At 45.7% G+C, this 18,059-nt stretch overlaps 1 protein-coding gene across 2 annotated transcripts in view; it reads left to right on the forward strand.

The window, feature by feature from the left end:
* The first annotated feature begins 461 nt into the window (after positions 1-461).
* Positions 462-18,059, forward strand: part of OSBPL10 (oxysterol binding protein like 10) — a 285,409-nt gene continuing 267,811 nt past the window's right edge. For both annotated transcript variants that reach the window (XM_070575904.1, XM_070575905.1), the window contains exon 1: positions 462-1,229. In XM_070575904.1, the coding sequence (XP_070432005.1) occupies positions 949-1,229 (281 nt within the window). In that variant the 5' untranslated portion in view covers positions 462-948. The remainder of the gene's footprint in view (positions 1,230-18,059) is intronic.

Genomic DNA, 18,059 nt, shown 5'->3' on the forward strand with positions numbered 1-18,059 from the left:
GTTTTGACTTGCCAGGTTTATGTGTGGCCATCAGGGTGGGGATTGGGTGAGCCAAGTGTGGCGCCGAGGGCACTCAATTTAAGGTGCCACTTGCAGGAGCCCGAGAGTTCTCTTGCCTCACTCAGTCCCGGCCCTGGCGTCCAGTATGCATTTATGATGACTCCCCTGCGAGCAAACGGCTAGGCTGAGCTTACCTGTGAAAATCATATGTCCTCCCCTTCCCCTCCCGGACACACCGGAAAACCTGGAGGACCTCCCTGCCCAGTCACTTTGCTCTGCCAGGGAGATTAAGTTCCAGGTTACCGGTGTACGTGTGTCTGGCCCAGGCTTGGTGCGGAAGACAGAAGGAGCGTGCCTGGGTGCCAGCGTTAGGCCGGGCGGGTCCATATCCGGGTGGCCTGGGTGGGTGGGGCCGCCCCTCCCTCCAGGTCCGGAGGTGGGTTGGGGCTGGGGAGTGACGCGCAGAGATTGCCTTTTGCCCCTTCCGATCCGAGAGGGGGCGGCAGAAGGAACGCGAGGGGTAACAGGGTGTGGACTTAGGGCGTGCCCACCCTGCGCATCGGCGGCGGGGAGCGCCCCCAGCTAGTCCCTGAGTTAGGACGCAAAAGAAGAGGAGGAGGAACCCGAGGAGGGCTCGTCGAACCCGCCGCCCGCTCCGAACTTGCCAGGGAAACTAGTGCGGAGGGAGGGGCCGGGGCCGGGGCCGCGGCGGGAGGAGGGGCGGCCGCAGCTGCATCCAGCCCCTTTGGCTTCCTTCCCAGCTCTCCTTCGCCTCCTCCTCCTCTTCCTCCTGTATGAGTCAGGCATTTCCCGGGGATTTGGAGCAGCCACGCGCGGCCTGGGCGCCCGGAGCTGTAGCAGCAGCCGCCGCCGCCGCCGTCACGCCAGGAGCCTCAGCGCCGGGGCCGCCACCGCGGCGGGTACCCGCGTCCCGGGCGCGCACGGACCATGGAGAGGGCGGCCCAGGGCGCAGACGGCGGTGGGGGCAGCAATAGCAGCAGCCGCAGCAGCAGCCGCGCCACCTCGGCGGGCTCCTCGCCCTCCTGCTCCCTGGCGGGCCGGGGGGTCTCCAGCCGGTCGGCGGCAGCCGGGCTCGGCGGCGGGGGCAGCCGCAGTAGCCCCGGCTCGGTGGCCGCTAGCCCGTCCGGGGGAGGCGGCCGCAGGAGGGAGCCGGCGCTCGAGGGCGTGCTCAGCAAATACACCAACCTCCTCCAGGGCTGGCAGAACAGGTAACGCGCCCGCCGCCCGCGCCACCGCGCGCCCCTCCCTGCGCGCCGCTCGGTGTGTATGTGAGTGTGTGCGCGCGCGATTGTGCCACCAGCGAACTCGGTGCTGCCTCCTCACGAGTGCCCTTCCTGCGTCCCTGCTCCTCTCCAGGTGAGGTGCCTAGGATGGGGCGCGCCGTGACCCTACCCCAGGACCGCACCACAGTGGCGGGGAGGCAGGCGAGAGCCTTGGTTTTCTTCTGTGCTGGCACCTGCAGGAACTGGAGTGGCAGAAGGAGCGCGCTGGTCTCCGGGCCCTGCCTGCCAGTGGTTTCTCGCGACCCTGAAGAACGGCTGAGAAAGGGAGGCAGAGGGGGCGTGCTTTATGCCTGGATGAAATGGTCCCACCACGGCGATTCTCTCCATAACATAGTTCATTTAAAACTTTGGCATTTAAAAACACCATCACCAACAAAAACTTGCCACTTATCTTCGGCACCTTCCGGTGCGCATGCTACCCCCTGCCCACTTGGGGCTTGGAACCTCCAATCTTTGCAATGGAAGATTAGTTTAAAAAAAAAAAAGACACCCTCCCCTTTCGAAATGGGCAGTGTGCTATTTAAATTATCACCATCATTATTATTTTTCCCCGTTTGGTGCCGTTTGAAGTTCCCTGCTCACTTTGCCCTCACAGTTGGGAAGCCTAGTTATGGACACGTGGAAGGATGGGGATGTCAAGGGAAGGGACTCAGCACACATGGGGAGGCGTCCTATGTGGACTAGATAGTGAGAAGAGTGAGGAAGACTTGGAAGGAGCAGGTGTGGCATTGCTGTTTACATTTTTTTACTTTGTTTTTCAGAAACAAGCCAGAGGGAAGTACAAATGTCCACGCAAGGAGAATGGGGCTTTTGGGAGAGGCTCTTGATGAGATCTTTTGTCCTGCTCTTAATAGCCCTTGGATCTTAGGACTTGGGGTTCTTCAGAATGCTCTGAAATCTGAATCACTTCCTGGGAGCTCTTATCTCTGCTGGTTACACAGATTACTTGGTCATCTCTCCCTGCAGATCCTTTGGAAAGGCTCAGATTACTTCCAGTTGAAACCTATCAGGCAATTATTTACATGAAACTCAACCAGGAGGAAGGTGACTTCCTAAGTGTGGAAACCGAGTTGTTTCTATATTGACAGTAGAGACAGAGCACTCTCGGCGTTGCCTGGGTTTCCTTGGAGATGTCCTACTAGTTAGTGGAAGTTACACTTAAACTTTTGGATCTTTTTATTTCTCAGAATAGCCCCCGTGTCTGCTCTTCCTCTCCCTTTTCCCCTTCAGTTCTTGAAAGCTGAAAACGAAGAGAATGTGTAGGACGAGAGAGAAGTGAGATGACTAAATCTGATTTCACTTCTTGGTAATTGTGTCTTGTTAATGGCATCTCAAGGTGCCTTGTTGGTGACGGCTTTTGGTTTGTGTGTTGGGCAATCACTTTTAATGCTTTTTTTTCCAAGTAGCTTCTGAGGCCAGCAGAGCTTTTACCCTGGATTACAGTTATTTTACTTGGGGATGGGATTTTTACCTGCCATGTATATTAAAGGATTTGTTCTTTGGAGTGGATTTGGGAGGAATTGGAGTAACTCATGCTTTTGTATAATTTTAAATCCACTGGGGTATCTAGGTTGGAGGCCAGATTGAGAAGAGGCAAAATTAATAATCATGATAATACCTACATGATTGCAGGCTACACAGGTGGAATGTTCTGTGTACACTGCTGAGCTCTCATCTTTATTGAGTTTGTTTACTGTGGTTTAGAGCTGCCTGCCGATGTTTGTTCTTACCACAGTAGACTCAGGATTTTTTAAGTCTACCGCTGACTCCAAAAGCGTTGTCTCTTTCTAATGGTTAACATCTCTGTGTCGGGTTTATGTTTCCCACAACCGTGTTTTCTGAACTGTGGCTGAGGGTCCATTAGTGATCTGGAGAAGATTTATGATGGCTCTGTGATTGCTCACGTCTCGCTTCTCAAGGGGTCTTAAAAAGGGAGATCAGGATCAGTGCAAAGGAAGAGAGAATAAAGATAGAAACCTTGAAAATATATTCATTTGTTCGTTTATTTATTCAGAGCCTTTTATTTATATGTTTATTTTGAGGAAGATCAGCCCTGAGCTAACATCTGCTGCCAATCCTCCTCTTTTTGCTGAGGAAGACTGGCCCTGAGCTAACATCCATGCCCATCTTCATCTACTTTATTTGTGGGATGCCTACCGCAGCATGGCTTGCCAAGTGGTGCCATGTCAGCATCTGGGATCTGAACTGGTGAACCCCGGGCCGCCAAAGCAGAATGTGCGAACTTAACCGCTACACCACTGGGCCAGCCCCATTTTATTTTATTCTTTTTCAGAGCCTTTTATTGAGGATCTACTATGTGCCAGGCATTGTTCTAGGAGCTGAAGCTGCTCCAGTGAACAAAACACATGGGCATCTTCTCATGAAATAGTAGAATTAAAAAGTAGACGTTGCCCGCACCTCCCCACTCCAGGGGAATGCCTTGCTGCAATAGGTGGGCTGCCTGATTGAAGTTACCTTCATTTTGCGGCCTCATGACATGTTTCTTTGGCATTTCTTTTCAAATTGTTCACAGGTAGTGACAAATCTCTAGCCGCAAAGTTCTTGGTGTGTGTTCTCAGGCTGCCACGCTGTTGATAATGCCCCTTACCAGCTCCTGGGTCTTAACACCAATCACCCACTAATAGTTTTCACTCTGGTATCCTCTTACATTTCCTCAAGTTGCAGTAAAGCTTACATTTTAATATTCAGTATCATACCCTGCTTTATTTTATTTGTAGCACTCTCAGTCCCATCACTATGCCCTTAGGAAGGCAGTTTGGGCCAGAATACAAAATAAATGACATAAAGAGAGGTCACAGGAGACAAAACTGCACGTTGTGGGTCATACTCGTCTTAGAATATGTCTGGGACACTTGGCTCATACTCATTGGCTGAGAGAGTGTGAAATAATCAGAGCATGGGGAAACTATGCATTAAAGAATTTCTGTAATTCATTATTATAGATATTAAAAAATATTTCAGATATAATAGCATGGTATATAGATTTATAGGATGGTGTTAAAGAGTAAATACATCTAAATGATGAACAAAAAAATTTCAAAAAGAGGCAGGTGCTATGAAGATTAAAAAAATGTTTTAAAAATGATGAAGGGCTAGCCTGGTGGCATAGTAGTCAAGTTCATGCTCTCTGCTTTGGCGGCCTGGGGTTCGCGGATTTGGATCCCAGGTGCAGGCCGACACTGCTCTTCAAGCCGTGCTGTGGCAGCGTCCCACATACAAAATAGAGGAAGATTGGCACAGATGTTAGCTCGGGGACTATCCCCCTCAAGCAAAAAGGGGAAGATTGGCAACAGATGTTGTTAGATTAGGGCCAGTCTTCCTCACAAGAAAAAAAAAGGAAAAGAAAGAAAAAGAAAAAAGATGATGAAATAAAGGCAAGTACTTACGGAAATAATTTTGTGTGGATCTAGTGTCTTTTTACTCCTATTTGCCTTTTAATCTAGTGCACTGTCTTTTTGCTTTCATATGGAGTGAAGCAGGGGGAGAGTGAACCCCAACAGCTTAGGGAAGCAGGCCAGTGCCAGATCACACAGTACCGTCTAGGCTGGGAGAAGAATTTAAGACTATATTTTGGTTGCCCAGAAGGATTTTAGACAGGGAGGTGACACCATCTGGTCTGATTTAAAGAGTTCACTCTAGCTACTATGCAGAGATGGAATTTTCAAGGGGCCAGACTGGGAAACAGAGAGACCCATTAGGAGCCAGCCCGTCATGGTGGTTCAGGCAAGTGATGGTGGGGGCTTGGACTTGGGGGACATGGGAAATGGAGAAAAGGGACAGAGTTGGAGTGGGGAGGATAGAAATTGCGGATGGATTGGGCATGTTGAGGTGAGAGAAGGAGGGAGGTCAAGGATGACTCTTGAGTTTGTAGGACTGAGAGGGTGGGAGGTGGAGGTGTCCTTTATGGAGAAGAGGGTCACAGGGGAGGAAAGTGTTGGTGGGTAGGATGTGGGACAACCAAGAATTCCATTTGAGCTGTGTTCAGTTTGAGATGTCTACACCTAGTGAGAAATTGGCTATGTAACTCTCATTTGCCGTAAGGCTAATTTTGGTCTTAAGCCAAGATGGAACTCCTTTGAGGTTGCTCGTAATGTCAGGTGCTTGGGGAAATAATTTCTAATTGGATCTAGGAAGTGATATTTGAATATTTGAGGTTCTTCATTGCCATTCAGTTTTTCTGTTTGGAGAGAAGACGACACTGCAAATAGGAAACCAGCCTCCAATTCATTTTTTTGGTGTTTGGTGGGGTTGTAAGAACTCAGTAAAACACTGAAAGGCAAATCTTCAATAGGTTAAAGAAGTCAAGTGTTGGCAAAAGAAAACCTGAGGCCACCAGTGGACATTTATTTGGAGAGTAGAAATAGTGTGGACTCTAAGCCAAATCCTGACATCAGCGTTCAGCACATGTGTCGCCTTGGGCCAGTTCCTTGCTTGCTCTGGGCTTCTGTCTTCCTTCCTGCTACATGGTGACCATGCTGTTATCCTTCTCAGTGGTTCAGTGTGAGGCTTAACTCAGGATGCTGATGTCTAAGGGGCTGAGGATGGTGCTCAGCAGGATCAGAAGTGGAAGCTGTTGTTGGGTCTTTGGTTTGTCCCTTCTTCACTGGACCTTTTCTGGTCCATAAGATTCTTGGTTTATTTTCTGAATGCTGTGGTTACCCTGGAACCCCATTAACGTCATTATCACAGAGTTCTTTGAGAAGGAGATGATGACTTCATTTTGAAGGAATCTTTTTTTTTTTTTGAGGAAGATTAGCCCTGAGCTAACTGCTGCCAGTCCTCCTCTTTTTGCTGAGGAAGACTGGCCCTGAGCTAACATCTGTGCCCATCTTCCTCTACTTTATATGTGGGACACCTACCACAGCATGGCTTGCCGAGCGGTGCCACGTCCACACCCGAGATCCGCACGGGTGAACCCTGGGCCACCAAAGCGGAACGTGTGCAGTTAACCACTGTGCCACCAGGCTGGCCCCTGAAGGAATCATTTTAACACTTGGAATCAAACGTTTGCATGTCTACGGGAAGTGACTTACTCCCTTCCTCCAGCCTCTAATCCCTGCTCCCTTCCCTGCTTTCTGTTTCTCTGTAACTCTCACATCATCAGACGTGCTCCATGTTTTTACTCTTGTCTCCGCACTAGATGGAAGCTCCCTGGGGACAGAGAATACATTTGTCTGTCTTGTTCACTGCTGTATCCCCAGTGCCTCGAACAAGGTCTGGCATATGATAAGGGTTCAGTAAATAGTGAATGATTAAGAAAACCAATGAATGACAGAGAAGCAAACAAACCAGGGTGTAGTTCTATTTTGGCCAGTGCTAGCTACTGTTGTAATTCTTGGATCTCTACCTGCTCAAGCCTTGTCTTTGAGTTAGTATGTGTATCATTTGCCCTGCTGTCTGCAGCCATCAGTCCATGTCATCTGGGTCAAGAAGTCTGACTTTTCTTGTGACGTCCCCACCCTGACCTGGGGCCCACCACAGCCCATCCACTGTGGGCCTTTAGTGACCAAATATCCAGGGCTTGCTTTTGACTTGATCTGCATTAATGACATGCTTTGAGAATGTGCAGTGTTAAGCCCCTAGCCATGATCTCCCAGGGTTTTGAGGAAAAGTCATTGGGGGTGTATATTAACTTTTAAAACCACACTGAATTAAAATGAATGATTCTTTGAGTATTCCCATAATTTGAGAGGAATTGGTGATACCAGGGTTGAGAATCACTTCTCTGGGTTTTATCTTCTTGCCCTCGTGTACTTATGAAGTATTCACACGTCTTGCTGTCTAGGTTGCCAGATTGTTCTGAGTCTGCACACTCAAATCCTTTAGGTGTACTAGATTGCTTCATTGATAATTATAATAAAGGGGTGGTTGCCTAGGTTACAAAATGGTATATAATATGATTCAAAATATTCATTGAGCACCTGCCTTGTGTTAACTACTCTCTGAGGGATCTGCCCCCCCATCCCCCCACCTTAAAATGTACATATATTTGAGGAGATTTATGCAAATAGTTACCATGGTTTTCCTTGGCTGGTGGGATTATGGGTGATTTTTCTTTTCTTCTCATCTCTCTTTTTTTTCCTCCCCAAAGCCCCAGTGCATGTTTGTATATCCTAGTTGTAAGTCCTTCTGGTTCTTCTCTGTGAGCTGCTGCCACAGCATGGCTACTGACAGATGGGTGGTGTGGTTCTGAGACCAGGAAGCAAACCTGGGCCATGGAAGCTGTGACAGTGCCGAACTGTAACCACTACGCCATCAGGGCTGGCACTCTCTCTTTTTTTTTTTTCCATTATTTTTTTTCCTAAGGTGAACTTGCATCCATTTTGCGGTTTGAAAAAGTTATTGAGAAAAAGAAAAGCTGCTCATGCCTTTTCACGTAATCTCTGAATAACTGAGTTTGTTAGGGTTAATTTCAGGTCTAATGTACATTCAGGAAATTACACAATTCCTAAGTGTACATAGTTCAATGAATTTTCATGAACAGAACACACCCAGATCAAGAAGCAGCAGCTCCCCCCTCACCCCGTCCCTTACAGTCATTCCCCCATAGGGTGTCTGTCAGGGGGCTTGTTGGCGCGGGCTGGTGGAGTCATTCATCTCTGTCTATTAGGCGGACCCCTTGGGCAATGTAAGGTAGGTAATATTATGAGGGAAATTGTTTCTAATGTCAGTGAGTAAACCTAATTTCCTTTAACGGGCAAGTTGGAATTTCTTTGGGTTTCTTTAAATACTGTTGAGCAATCAGTTTTGGAAGTATACGGGTAATCACCTGTGTTCCATTTTATCATCAGAATGACTCATAACCTGAGGACTTTTGTTTAAAGGTGTAATTAACATGCAATAAAATGTATTTGTTTGATGAGTTTTGACAATCGTTTACACTCTGTAACCACTGCTCCGTAAGGTATGGAACGTGTCAGTCCCCCCGCCCCGCCCCCCGGAAGTTGCCTTGTGCTTCTTTCCAGTCAGTTCCCCTTCCCCTGCAGTCTTTTTCTGATTTTTATCACGGTGCAATAGTTCTGTCTGTTCTTGGGTTTCATACAGATGGAACCATATAGGCTATCCCTTTGGAATCTGGTTTATTTAGCTCAGTGTAGGTTCTGAGATGTGTCCTTGTTGCTGCACCTGGCAGTAGTTTATAATTTGTTTCTTTCTGTTGTTGAGAAGTAGTCGTACATTCTGTGGGTCTACCACAGTCTGTTTATCCTTTCACCTTTGGATGGACATTTGGGTTGTTTCCAGTTTTTGGCTGCTACAAATAAAGTGGCTCTTTGTGTACAAGTCTCTGTGTGCACGGATGTTTTCATCTCTCTTGGGTAAATACCCAGGATTGGAATTGCAGGCTCGTAGAATGGGTGCGTGTGGAACCTCCCAGTGTTTTCCCGAGGGCCTGAACCATTTCACGCTCCCACCAGCAGTGCAGAAGCCAAAGGGTCGCTCCCCATCCTGGCCAACTCTGGTATTTCTGCCTGGAGAGCTGTGGGGAAGCGGGGACTGCCGCCTTCTCACATGAGTCGTGTTGCTTCTGGGAGGGGCAGTCTGTAGGGGCACAGGCTGGTGAAGTCCGTTAGACCTTGTTGTCGTCCAGCTTGGCTTCTGTTTTTGGCTGAAGGCCTTGGGCAAGTCATTTTACTCTTTGGGCCCTGGTTTCCTCATCTGTAAAATGATACTAACCTTGGAGTGATGTTGTGCGGCGCCAGGCCCAGCACAGGGCTTGGAGCATAGTAGGTCCTCAGCAGAAGTTTGTTTACTGGCCATGTTGTGATGTATTTTGGACAGACCAGTCAGCAGCTTGGTGAAAACAATAGGGGGCAAGTCGGGGTCTTTGTAGGCCCAGCCTTAGCAAATATGCAGGTATTTCTTAGCCCATCCCCCTCTGCGTGGGGACCCAGGTGACCAGTTATTGTCATGGTGGCTGACTGTCTGCATTTGCTGCTTAGTCTGTGGTTCCTCAGTCCGCTCCGGTGGACAGTTGGTTGAGAACTCTGGGAAGAAAGAAGAGACGTGGGCCGTGGTGTCCTGAAACGAGGATTGAAGCGACAGTGCTGGAAATGTGGGAGGCCGTTCTGGCTCTGCCTGGCTCCTGCGTGATTTGGGGCCAGGCCAAGACAGAATTAAAAAGAAGACCGTCCAGAATTTCACTTTTGATCTCTCAGACTGGATGGAATATGGTCACAGCCCAGAAAGAAAAGTGCTTTATCTGTGCCCCGTGCAATGATATCAACAATAAAGTCACAATTAGGAAACATTATCCACAGTCTTGTTGCAAGCCTGTTCTTTGAAGGTCAGAGAAGGCATTTGAGCCGGGAATAACTTTTTCACGTTGTGCTGTCGTTTTTAGAAGACTGTTTATGTTTTTGTGTGGTTTGTTCCCTTTCTATAAATATTTTGATGGAAATATAACAAGTTGAAGGGCGACCAACATCCGTTTTTAATAACTTTTCCAGGATGTGTTAATGTTTATTGACAGTGCTGGTCACGTGACCAGTGAGCTGGAGAGGAGGCTGGTGTGTGAGACGGGAACCTGCCTAGGGAGTAGTGGAATCAGGTTCTCCCTTTACGTGGGGTGGACCTGGGGGCTCTGCCTGAGCCCCTTGTTTGCGGGAGTTGAGTGGATTAGGTGACAGATACAAATGACCCTCGGCTGGTCTCTGCAGTAGTGGTTCCATCAGACCCGTGGTGGGCTGCTAACGATGCTGGGAAAACCACACGACAGTGTTGCTGGGCCTCTTGGTTGTTAACTAGAGTCTGGACAGAAGTGGGAACTTTCCAAGTCCTGAGCAGGCTGGCAGCATCAGCGCGCAGACACACTCCTCTTTGTGTGTAATTAGGCCTGGTGAAGTGTTCAGACCCGCATGTATGGCGAGCACGTTTTGTGTATTTGCTGAATGCCGTGCGAGATGTGGGAGACACAGAAGAAAGCACAGGCCGTGCCTGAAGGAGGGGACTGTCGAAAACAGGGGCGGCAAACTTTTTCCCTAAAGGGCCAGATAGTGTTTTAGGCTTTTGTGGGCCATATAGTCTCCATGGCAACTGCTCAACTCTCCCACTGTAAACAAGTGGGCGTGTCTGTGTTCCAACAAAACTTTATGTTCGAAAGCAGATGGTGGGCTGGATTTCGCCTGTGGGGTGTAGTTTGACCATCCCTGATCTAAAACGACACTCAGACGCCTTCATCAGGTAGTCAGGGCAGCCTCATGTAGTGACTGAGAGTACAGATTCTGTGGTCCAGCTGCCTGTGCTTGAATCCTGGCTCTGCTGTTTACTACCTGTGTGACCTTGGACAAACTATGTAACCTCTCTGTACCGCAGTTTCTTTTTTATCTTTTTGAGGAAGATTAGCCCTGAGCTAACATCTGCTGCCAGTCCCTCTCTTTTTGCTGAGGAAGGCTGGCCCTGAGCTAACATTCGTGCCCATCTTCCTCTACTTTATATGTGGGATGCCTGCCACAGCATGGCTTGACAAGCAGTGTGTAGGTCCACACCCAGAGTCTGAACCTGTGAACGCCAGCCTGTCAAAGCGGAAGGTGAATGCTTAACTGCTGTGCCACCGGGCTGGCCCCAGTACCTCCATTTCTTTATCTGTAAGATGGGAGTAATATACTGTCTGTGTCCTAGGGTTGTTGGGACCAATAGAGAAGATGGGTGCGAAGGGCTTTGACTGGCACGTAGAAAGCCCTTACTAGGTGCAAGGTGCTGTTAGGAGCCGGGGAAGTGAGTGCTACGGTAGAGGAAGTGCTGGGGAGTGTGAGCGCGTCCTCCCTGGGGAGAAAGGGGAGAAGTGGCAGGTGGCAGGCCGGGAAGAGCTAGGATGTTGGAGAGAAGTTCGCTGTGCAGAAGAGAGCTGGGGCACGCTTCCCTTGGAGCAGGCTCTGTGAGTACAAAGCTTTAGAGGCATGGAAGGAGCAGAGGTTTGGAACAGCTGGAATGCAGGTTGTGTGTGGAGTGTGGCCAGAGACGAGACTGCAAAAGGCAGGCCAGGCTGTCAAACCCTGCTTTGTGAAGGACCTCTTAAGCTGCCGAGACCACAGATCATAAGATGTCAGTGTTACCAGAAGGGGAAGGAATACTTTTGCGGGCCCAGGAAGCATCAGACACTTTACATATATTATCCAATTTAATCCTTAAAATGAGATGGGGAGTGTGGCGGATCTATTCGCTCTCCTCTTCTTCTGTCGTCATAGGACCCTACTTTTTAGCTGGATACAGGGTTGTTCTAGATAAAACTATATTTGTCCCTTTCCTCCTACTTGTAGCTAGAGATGGCCGTGTGATTATATTCTCAATATAAGCAGAGTGGTCACATGGTAGTTTCCTGGAACCTTCTTTTTATCCTTCCTTCATTCTCCTTTCCTCTTGGAATACAGACAGATGGCCGAAACTGGAATACAGACCTGATGGCTGGAAGTCCAGCAGCTGTCTTGAGCCTTGAGGCAACCAAGATGAAGACCATCAAGACAGAAGAAACCTGGCCTTTGAGGACTTTGTTGATCAGAGCTACCTCACAAATCCTAGGCTACCAACCTCTGGAATTTTCCATCATGAGGAGAATAAGCCTCTTTTTAAAGCCGCTATTCACAGCCAAATCGAACCCTAACTGATGCAGGTGGAACTCGATTTTACAGATGAAGAAGCTGAGGCATAGAGGGACATAAGTTGCACAATTAATAAGTTGTGGAGCCAGGATCTGTCTGACTCCAAAACATGTTTTCTTCCCACTACTTTGGAAAGAACTTAGAGATCTGCTCCCTCATTTTATAGATGAGATCACTGAGGCCTTTGCCTCAGGGTAAGCCAGGACCTGCTCATCACTGCAAGATAGTCATTATTCTGTTTTATCCCTCTCTCTGTCTCTCTCTCTCTCTCTCTAGGTACAGGCTTCCCAAAGAAAGGACCCTCCCCTCCCCGCCATGTTTTAATTAGTGATTTTGTAATCCTCCCATGGTCAGAACCTCTTTCTGTGAGTGGTGGCTGTCTCGTGGTTTTCTCCTGGTCAGAAGCCGTGACTCTTTCAGGGTTGTGTGTTAGAGCTTTCACAGCCTTGCCCCTCGCTGCCTGTGGACTGGTCCCTGGTAATGACTTCCTTGCCTGTACTGTCCTTTCTTCATGTGGGCTTTTAGGGCTGGGTGAGGGGGCTCTTTGGCCCTGTGACTCTTTCTGAGCACTGACAGATGGATCTTGATGGACGTGGAGGCCTCCCGATTCAGTAAGCTCAGGGCGTGGACTTTGGCTGAAATGGGGTCACGTATTTTGAATGCATTTCGCTTTGGGGATTCTTGTGTATCTGAGTTCCACCCTATTACTAATACCTTAAAAATGGGCCTCCCGACCCCCTTGGCTAACTGCACGGCATAGCACTTTTCTGTGTGCATCTCTTCCAACTGACTCACTTAGTGGATGGGTCCCTAAAAAGTTGAACAGGGCAGAAGCCAGTTTGTGCTGTTCAGTGCTGTTCAGGGAACATTGTGGCACGTTTGTTATATAGCTTTTCATGTTTATGTCACTCTTCATACTAGCAAAATTCTTTGTGGTAATTTTTATTAGCCTGGCAAATGTGCGCCTTTTTCTTTTTATGAGAAGTCTGTAGTTGATACATTGGCCCAAAGTGCCTTGTAACGCTCTTACGGTCACTTAGTTAATTTGCAGTTGCCTGTAACTGAAATTTTTCTGTCAAACATCAGTTTTCATGATTCCTTTGGAGTCAGCTAAAACTCAGGAGAATAGTATTCAAAGCCGAAACTCCAGTTTTTTCTCATGTTGAACAACACGATAGGTCATTTTTATGGGGTAGACATAAAGATGCTTCAGAAATCTTTGTCTCAAGGAAGGAGGACTAAACTTGTGTCTGTGACATCCAGTTTAAGTCTGGATGAAGTAGTTTTTTTTGAACAAAAGCAAAGCGTGACCTAACTTGGAAGAGACTGAATTGTAGTTATTCAAGTCTTGGGGTTGTCTGAATTTCTGTTTACCTAAAGGATTGCTTCCTTTTCCTGTCCAGCATTGTAGCAGTTATTAGTATTTTGTGTTTTTTGTTTTGTTTCCTTCTTTATTTTTTTATTTATTTATTTTTTTTAAAGAAATGAGTTTTTTTTTTTTTTAAAGATTTTATTTTTCCTTTTTCTCCCCAAAGCCCCCCAGTACATAGTTGTATATTCTTTGTTGTGGGTCCTTCTAGTTGTGGCATGTGGGACGCTGCCTCAGCGTGGTTTGATGAGCAGAGTCATGTCCGCGCCCAGGATTCGAACCAACGAAACACTGGGCTGCCTGCAGCAGAGCGCGCGAACTTAACCGCTCGGCCACGGGGCCAGCCCCTCCTTCTTTATTTTTGCTCTAAGTTTGAAACTGTAAATTCCTTTGTAATGTTACATACAAAATATACTTTTTGTGACAACTAAATATAACTTGTGATCTGATATCTTCTTTCCCTATAAATCCCATTATTATGACGCTTGGAAAATTTTAAGGTCTTCAGATAATAGTGCTGTATCCATGCTAATTATTTGATTTTAATGTTCGTACACAGAGGTATTTAGGGGTAAGGGGGCATTATGTTGGCAACTTACTCTCAAACGGTTCAGAAAAAAATGTATGTATATAGAGAGGAGAGAAAATGATAAAGCAACTGTGACAAAATGTTAGTAATTCTTTAGTAATAAATAGTTTTTTGTATTAGCCTTGTAACTTCTCTGTAATAAATTGGAAATTATGTTAAAAAGTTAGCAAAAATTCGTTTGCCCTGTTTTAAACAAAGGCCATGGGGCATGCAGTGTATACTTCCTGGCTGAATGTAGCATCTTTCTAATAAAAGTTATCCAGTTTGCCTTAACTCTCGTCTTCCAAAGTGGCCCCTGCGACATCCCTCTGTAGGCTTCACCCAGACTGGTTTGGAAGCTGCTCCAGGTGTGGTAAAAATGATTCTGAGACACTTCCAGATATTAACTCCGATGGAGTTGATTGAATGTGTTAGTGCCTGTGAGCCACTGTCCATTAAACTGGGTAAAACCGGCATATTTGCAGCTTATGAAAAGACCATTAAGCCAAAGGCCTGGGAGATTTGTGTTTTTATCCGTTCCCTGTTTAGTTGTTTCATTTATATGAATGTCAACCGTTTTTTTGTTTTTCATTTGTAAATGGGATGAAGTGGGAAACATATTGCTTGTTCCCCACTACTCCAACATAGGAACATTAGAATGAGTTATCATTTATAAGCACTTTTAAACCTACAGCTCTATTCTGTAATTCTGTTATCTAGAATTATGGTGACGCTTGTTTTAAAATTGCTTGTAAAACATTTGTTGAATAAAGAGGGTAAAGGGAATGTGTCTTGGGGATTTTTGTGTGATGATGGGCCAGTTTCTAAGAGCAGCCTCTGTGTGGGTTTGGTGGCCTTGCGCTGACAGGTGTAGATGAAGAAATTGGGGCTGGAGTTTGGTTCAGATATTTGCCTCAATGTCAAGCTGGCTGATGTCTGTATTTGAACCAGAATTTACTTGCCTCTTGGAGTCTAAGGTTTGTAGGGCTGTCTGTGCTGTCAGCGTTTTCACCGTTTATGAGGCATTTTTGCTCTTTGTTTTTATAAAACCAGGGTCCCATTAGTCCCTTCCTTGTGCTCTGATCCATCAGATGTGTGCTCTTCATGGAGCCCCAGCGTGTGAGTTTTCACGCTGACCAGGTGGGGTAGGTAGGGGTCGGCACACAGGATTTCCTTCTTGGCAGTGACTACAGGTGGGCTGCTTAGAAAGCACCAGATGCTTTCTGGTTCCACAGCTGCAAGGGCTGGCAGGGACTCATAAACCTGACCCTGATAACCTTTTCCTCGTGGCTGCTCTGAATTGCAGTAAGAGAAAGCAAAGAGCAGACAGGGAAAACGTCGGCTTTCGAGGGTTCGGAAGGCCATCCACGTTTGCCGGTTTGATGGGGTTTTCCTCCCCCTTCCGTTCCTGTTTGGGCCGGCACGGCCATGTCTAGTCACTGCCTGCTGGGACGGTATCCTGAGGACAGCCAAGGAGTCTTGCCCTCTTCTGTGAGCAGAGGTGGAAGCTTCTACACTGGACTCTACCACTGACTTGGACACATTACTTACCCTCTCTGTGCCTTAGTTTCCTCATTTGTAAAATGGGGGAGAATGCCTACCTTGTATGGCTGCTGTGAGGATTAAACCAAATGGATCAATACTTGCAAAGCACAAGGGTCAGTGCGTGGCACAAAGTAAGTACTATGAATATTAAGAAATAAAATAACAGTGGAGCAGTGTGAGCTCTGCATTCCTACTCAGAGCTGGAAGGATTTTTCTTGTCCTGGGTTTTGTTGTGCAAGGTTAGTTTGGTTCGTCTCACATCATCTCACAGAGCATGTTATTTATGCCACAGAAGTATGGCTTAACTCACTGTGATGTGTGTAGTGAAATGTGTTTTTACCACTGATTAAAAAAAATATTTTCTCAGCACATTGTATAGGTTTCCTTTCCACTCTGTTGACTGTCCTTTGATACACAGAAGTTTTCAAATTTAGCATAGTTCCATTTGTCTTTTTTGCTTTTGTTGCCTGTGCTTTTAGTGTCTTATCCAAGAAATCATTGCCAAGTCCAACGTCATGAAGCTTTTCTATGTTTTCTTCTAGGAGTTTTATAGTTTTACGTCTTACGTTTAGATACTTAAACTGTTTTAAGTTAATTTTTTGTATGTGGTGTCAGATCAGGGCCCAACTTCATTCTTTCTCATGTGGACCTCCAGTTTTCCCAGCACCGTTTGTTAGAGAGACTCTCCTTTTCCCACTGCGTGTTTTTGGCACCCTTGTCAAGGATTATTTGACCGTATACGCAACCGTATACCATATGGGCTCTCTATTCTATTTAATTGATCTCTGTGTCTATTTCTATGCCAATATCATTCTGTTTTGGTTACTGTAGGTTTGTAGTATGTCTTGAAATCAGGAATTCCGTGTGAGTTCTTCAACTTTGTTCTTCTTTTCAAAGTTGTTTTGGCTATTCAGGGTCTTTTGAGATTCCGTATGGATTTTAGGATGAATTCTCTATTTCTGCAAAAAATGCCACTAGGATTTTCATAGGGGTTGTATTGAATCTGTAGATCTCTTTGGGTGGTATGGACATCTTAACAATGTTAAGTCGTCCAATCCATAGACACGTGGGACGTCTTCCCATTTATTTGTACCTTCCTTAATTTCTTTCAGAAATGTGTTGTAGTTTTCAGTGTACAAGTGTCTCACCTCTTTGGTTAGGTTTATTTCTAAGTATTTTATTCTTTTTGATGCTATTGTAAATGGACTTGTTTTCTGGATTTCCTTTTCGGATTGTTCATTTCTAGTGTACAGAAAAATCCTTGATTTTTGTGTGTTGGTTTTACATCCTGCAACTTTGCTGAATTCGTTTATTGTAACAGTTTTTTTGTGTGGAATCTTCAGGGGTTTCTGTGCATATGATCATGTCATTTATGAACAGAGATAATTTTACTTCTTTATTTCCAGTTTGGATGCCTGATATATTTTTTCTTGCCTGATTGCTCTGGCTAGGACTTCCAGTACTCTGTTGAACAGGATTGGTGAGAGTTGGCATCCTTGCCTTGTTCCTGATCTTAGAGGAAAAGGTTTCAGTCTTTGACTGTTGAGTATGTTGTTAGCTATGGACTTTTCATAAATGTCCTTTATTATGTTGAGGTAGTTTCCTTCTAGTTTGTTGAGTGTTTTTATTATGTAAGGATCTGCTACCTGTTTTTGTAAATACTAAAATCTTGTTGAAAACCAGCCATGCCCCTTGTTTACATATTGCCTATGTCTGTTTTCAATCTACAATGGCAAAGTTGAGTAGTTGTGACAGAGACCTTGTGGCCAACAAAGACTAAAATGTTTACTATCTGGCCCCTGATTGGTCCCTGCTTTCAGCTATTAATGTGGTAGATAACGTTGACTGATTTTTGAATTTTGAGACCGCCTTGCTATCCTGGGATGACCTTCTCTTGGTTATGTTATATATTCTTTTTTTATGTTGCTGAATTCAGTTTGCTAATATTTTGTTAAAGGTTTTTGCATCTATGTTTATGAAAGATACTGGTTTGTAGTTTTCTTACACTGTCTTTGTCTGCTTTTGGTATTATGGTAATGTTGACCTTAAAATGAGTTGGGAAGTATCCTTCCTGTTATATTTTCCGGAAGAAATTGTGTAGAGTTGGTGTTATTTCTTCTTTAAATATTTGATAGAAATCACCAGGGAAACCATCTGGCCTGGAGATTTGTTTTTTGGGAGGGTTTTTAACTACAAAGTCAATTTCTTTAATAGTTTATAAAGCTATTCAGATTATTTCATCTTGAGTGTGTTTTGGTAGTTCACACTTTTTGAGGATATTGGTCCATTTCTTGTAAGTTGTCGCATTTCTAGGATATGTAGAGTTACTTGTAGTATTCCCTTATCATCTTTTTAATATCTTTGAGGCCTGTAGTGATATTCTCTCTTTCCTTGTCCTGATATTGGTAATTTGTGTCTTTTCCCTTTTTGTCTTTGTCTCTTGCTAGAGGTTTATCAATTTATTGATCTTACTAAGAACCAGCTTTTTGTAGCATTGATGGTCTTTATTTAGTTTTTCTGTTTTCAATGTAATTGATTTCTGCTCTAATCTTTTTTATTCTTTCCTCCTTTTTTTTTTTTTTTTTTGCTGAGAATGATTCTCCCTGAGCTAACATCTGTGCCAGTCTTCCTCTACTTTTTAGTATGTGGACCACCAG

Source organism: Equus przewalskii, chromosome 15, assembly GCF_037783145.1.
Source record: "Equus przewalskii isolate Varuska chromosome 15, EquPr2, whole genome shotgun sequence".
Lineage (NCBI taxonomy): Eukaryota > Metazoa > Chordata > Mammalia > Perissodactyla > Equidae > Equus > Equus przewalskii.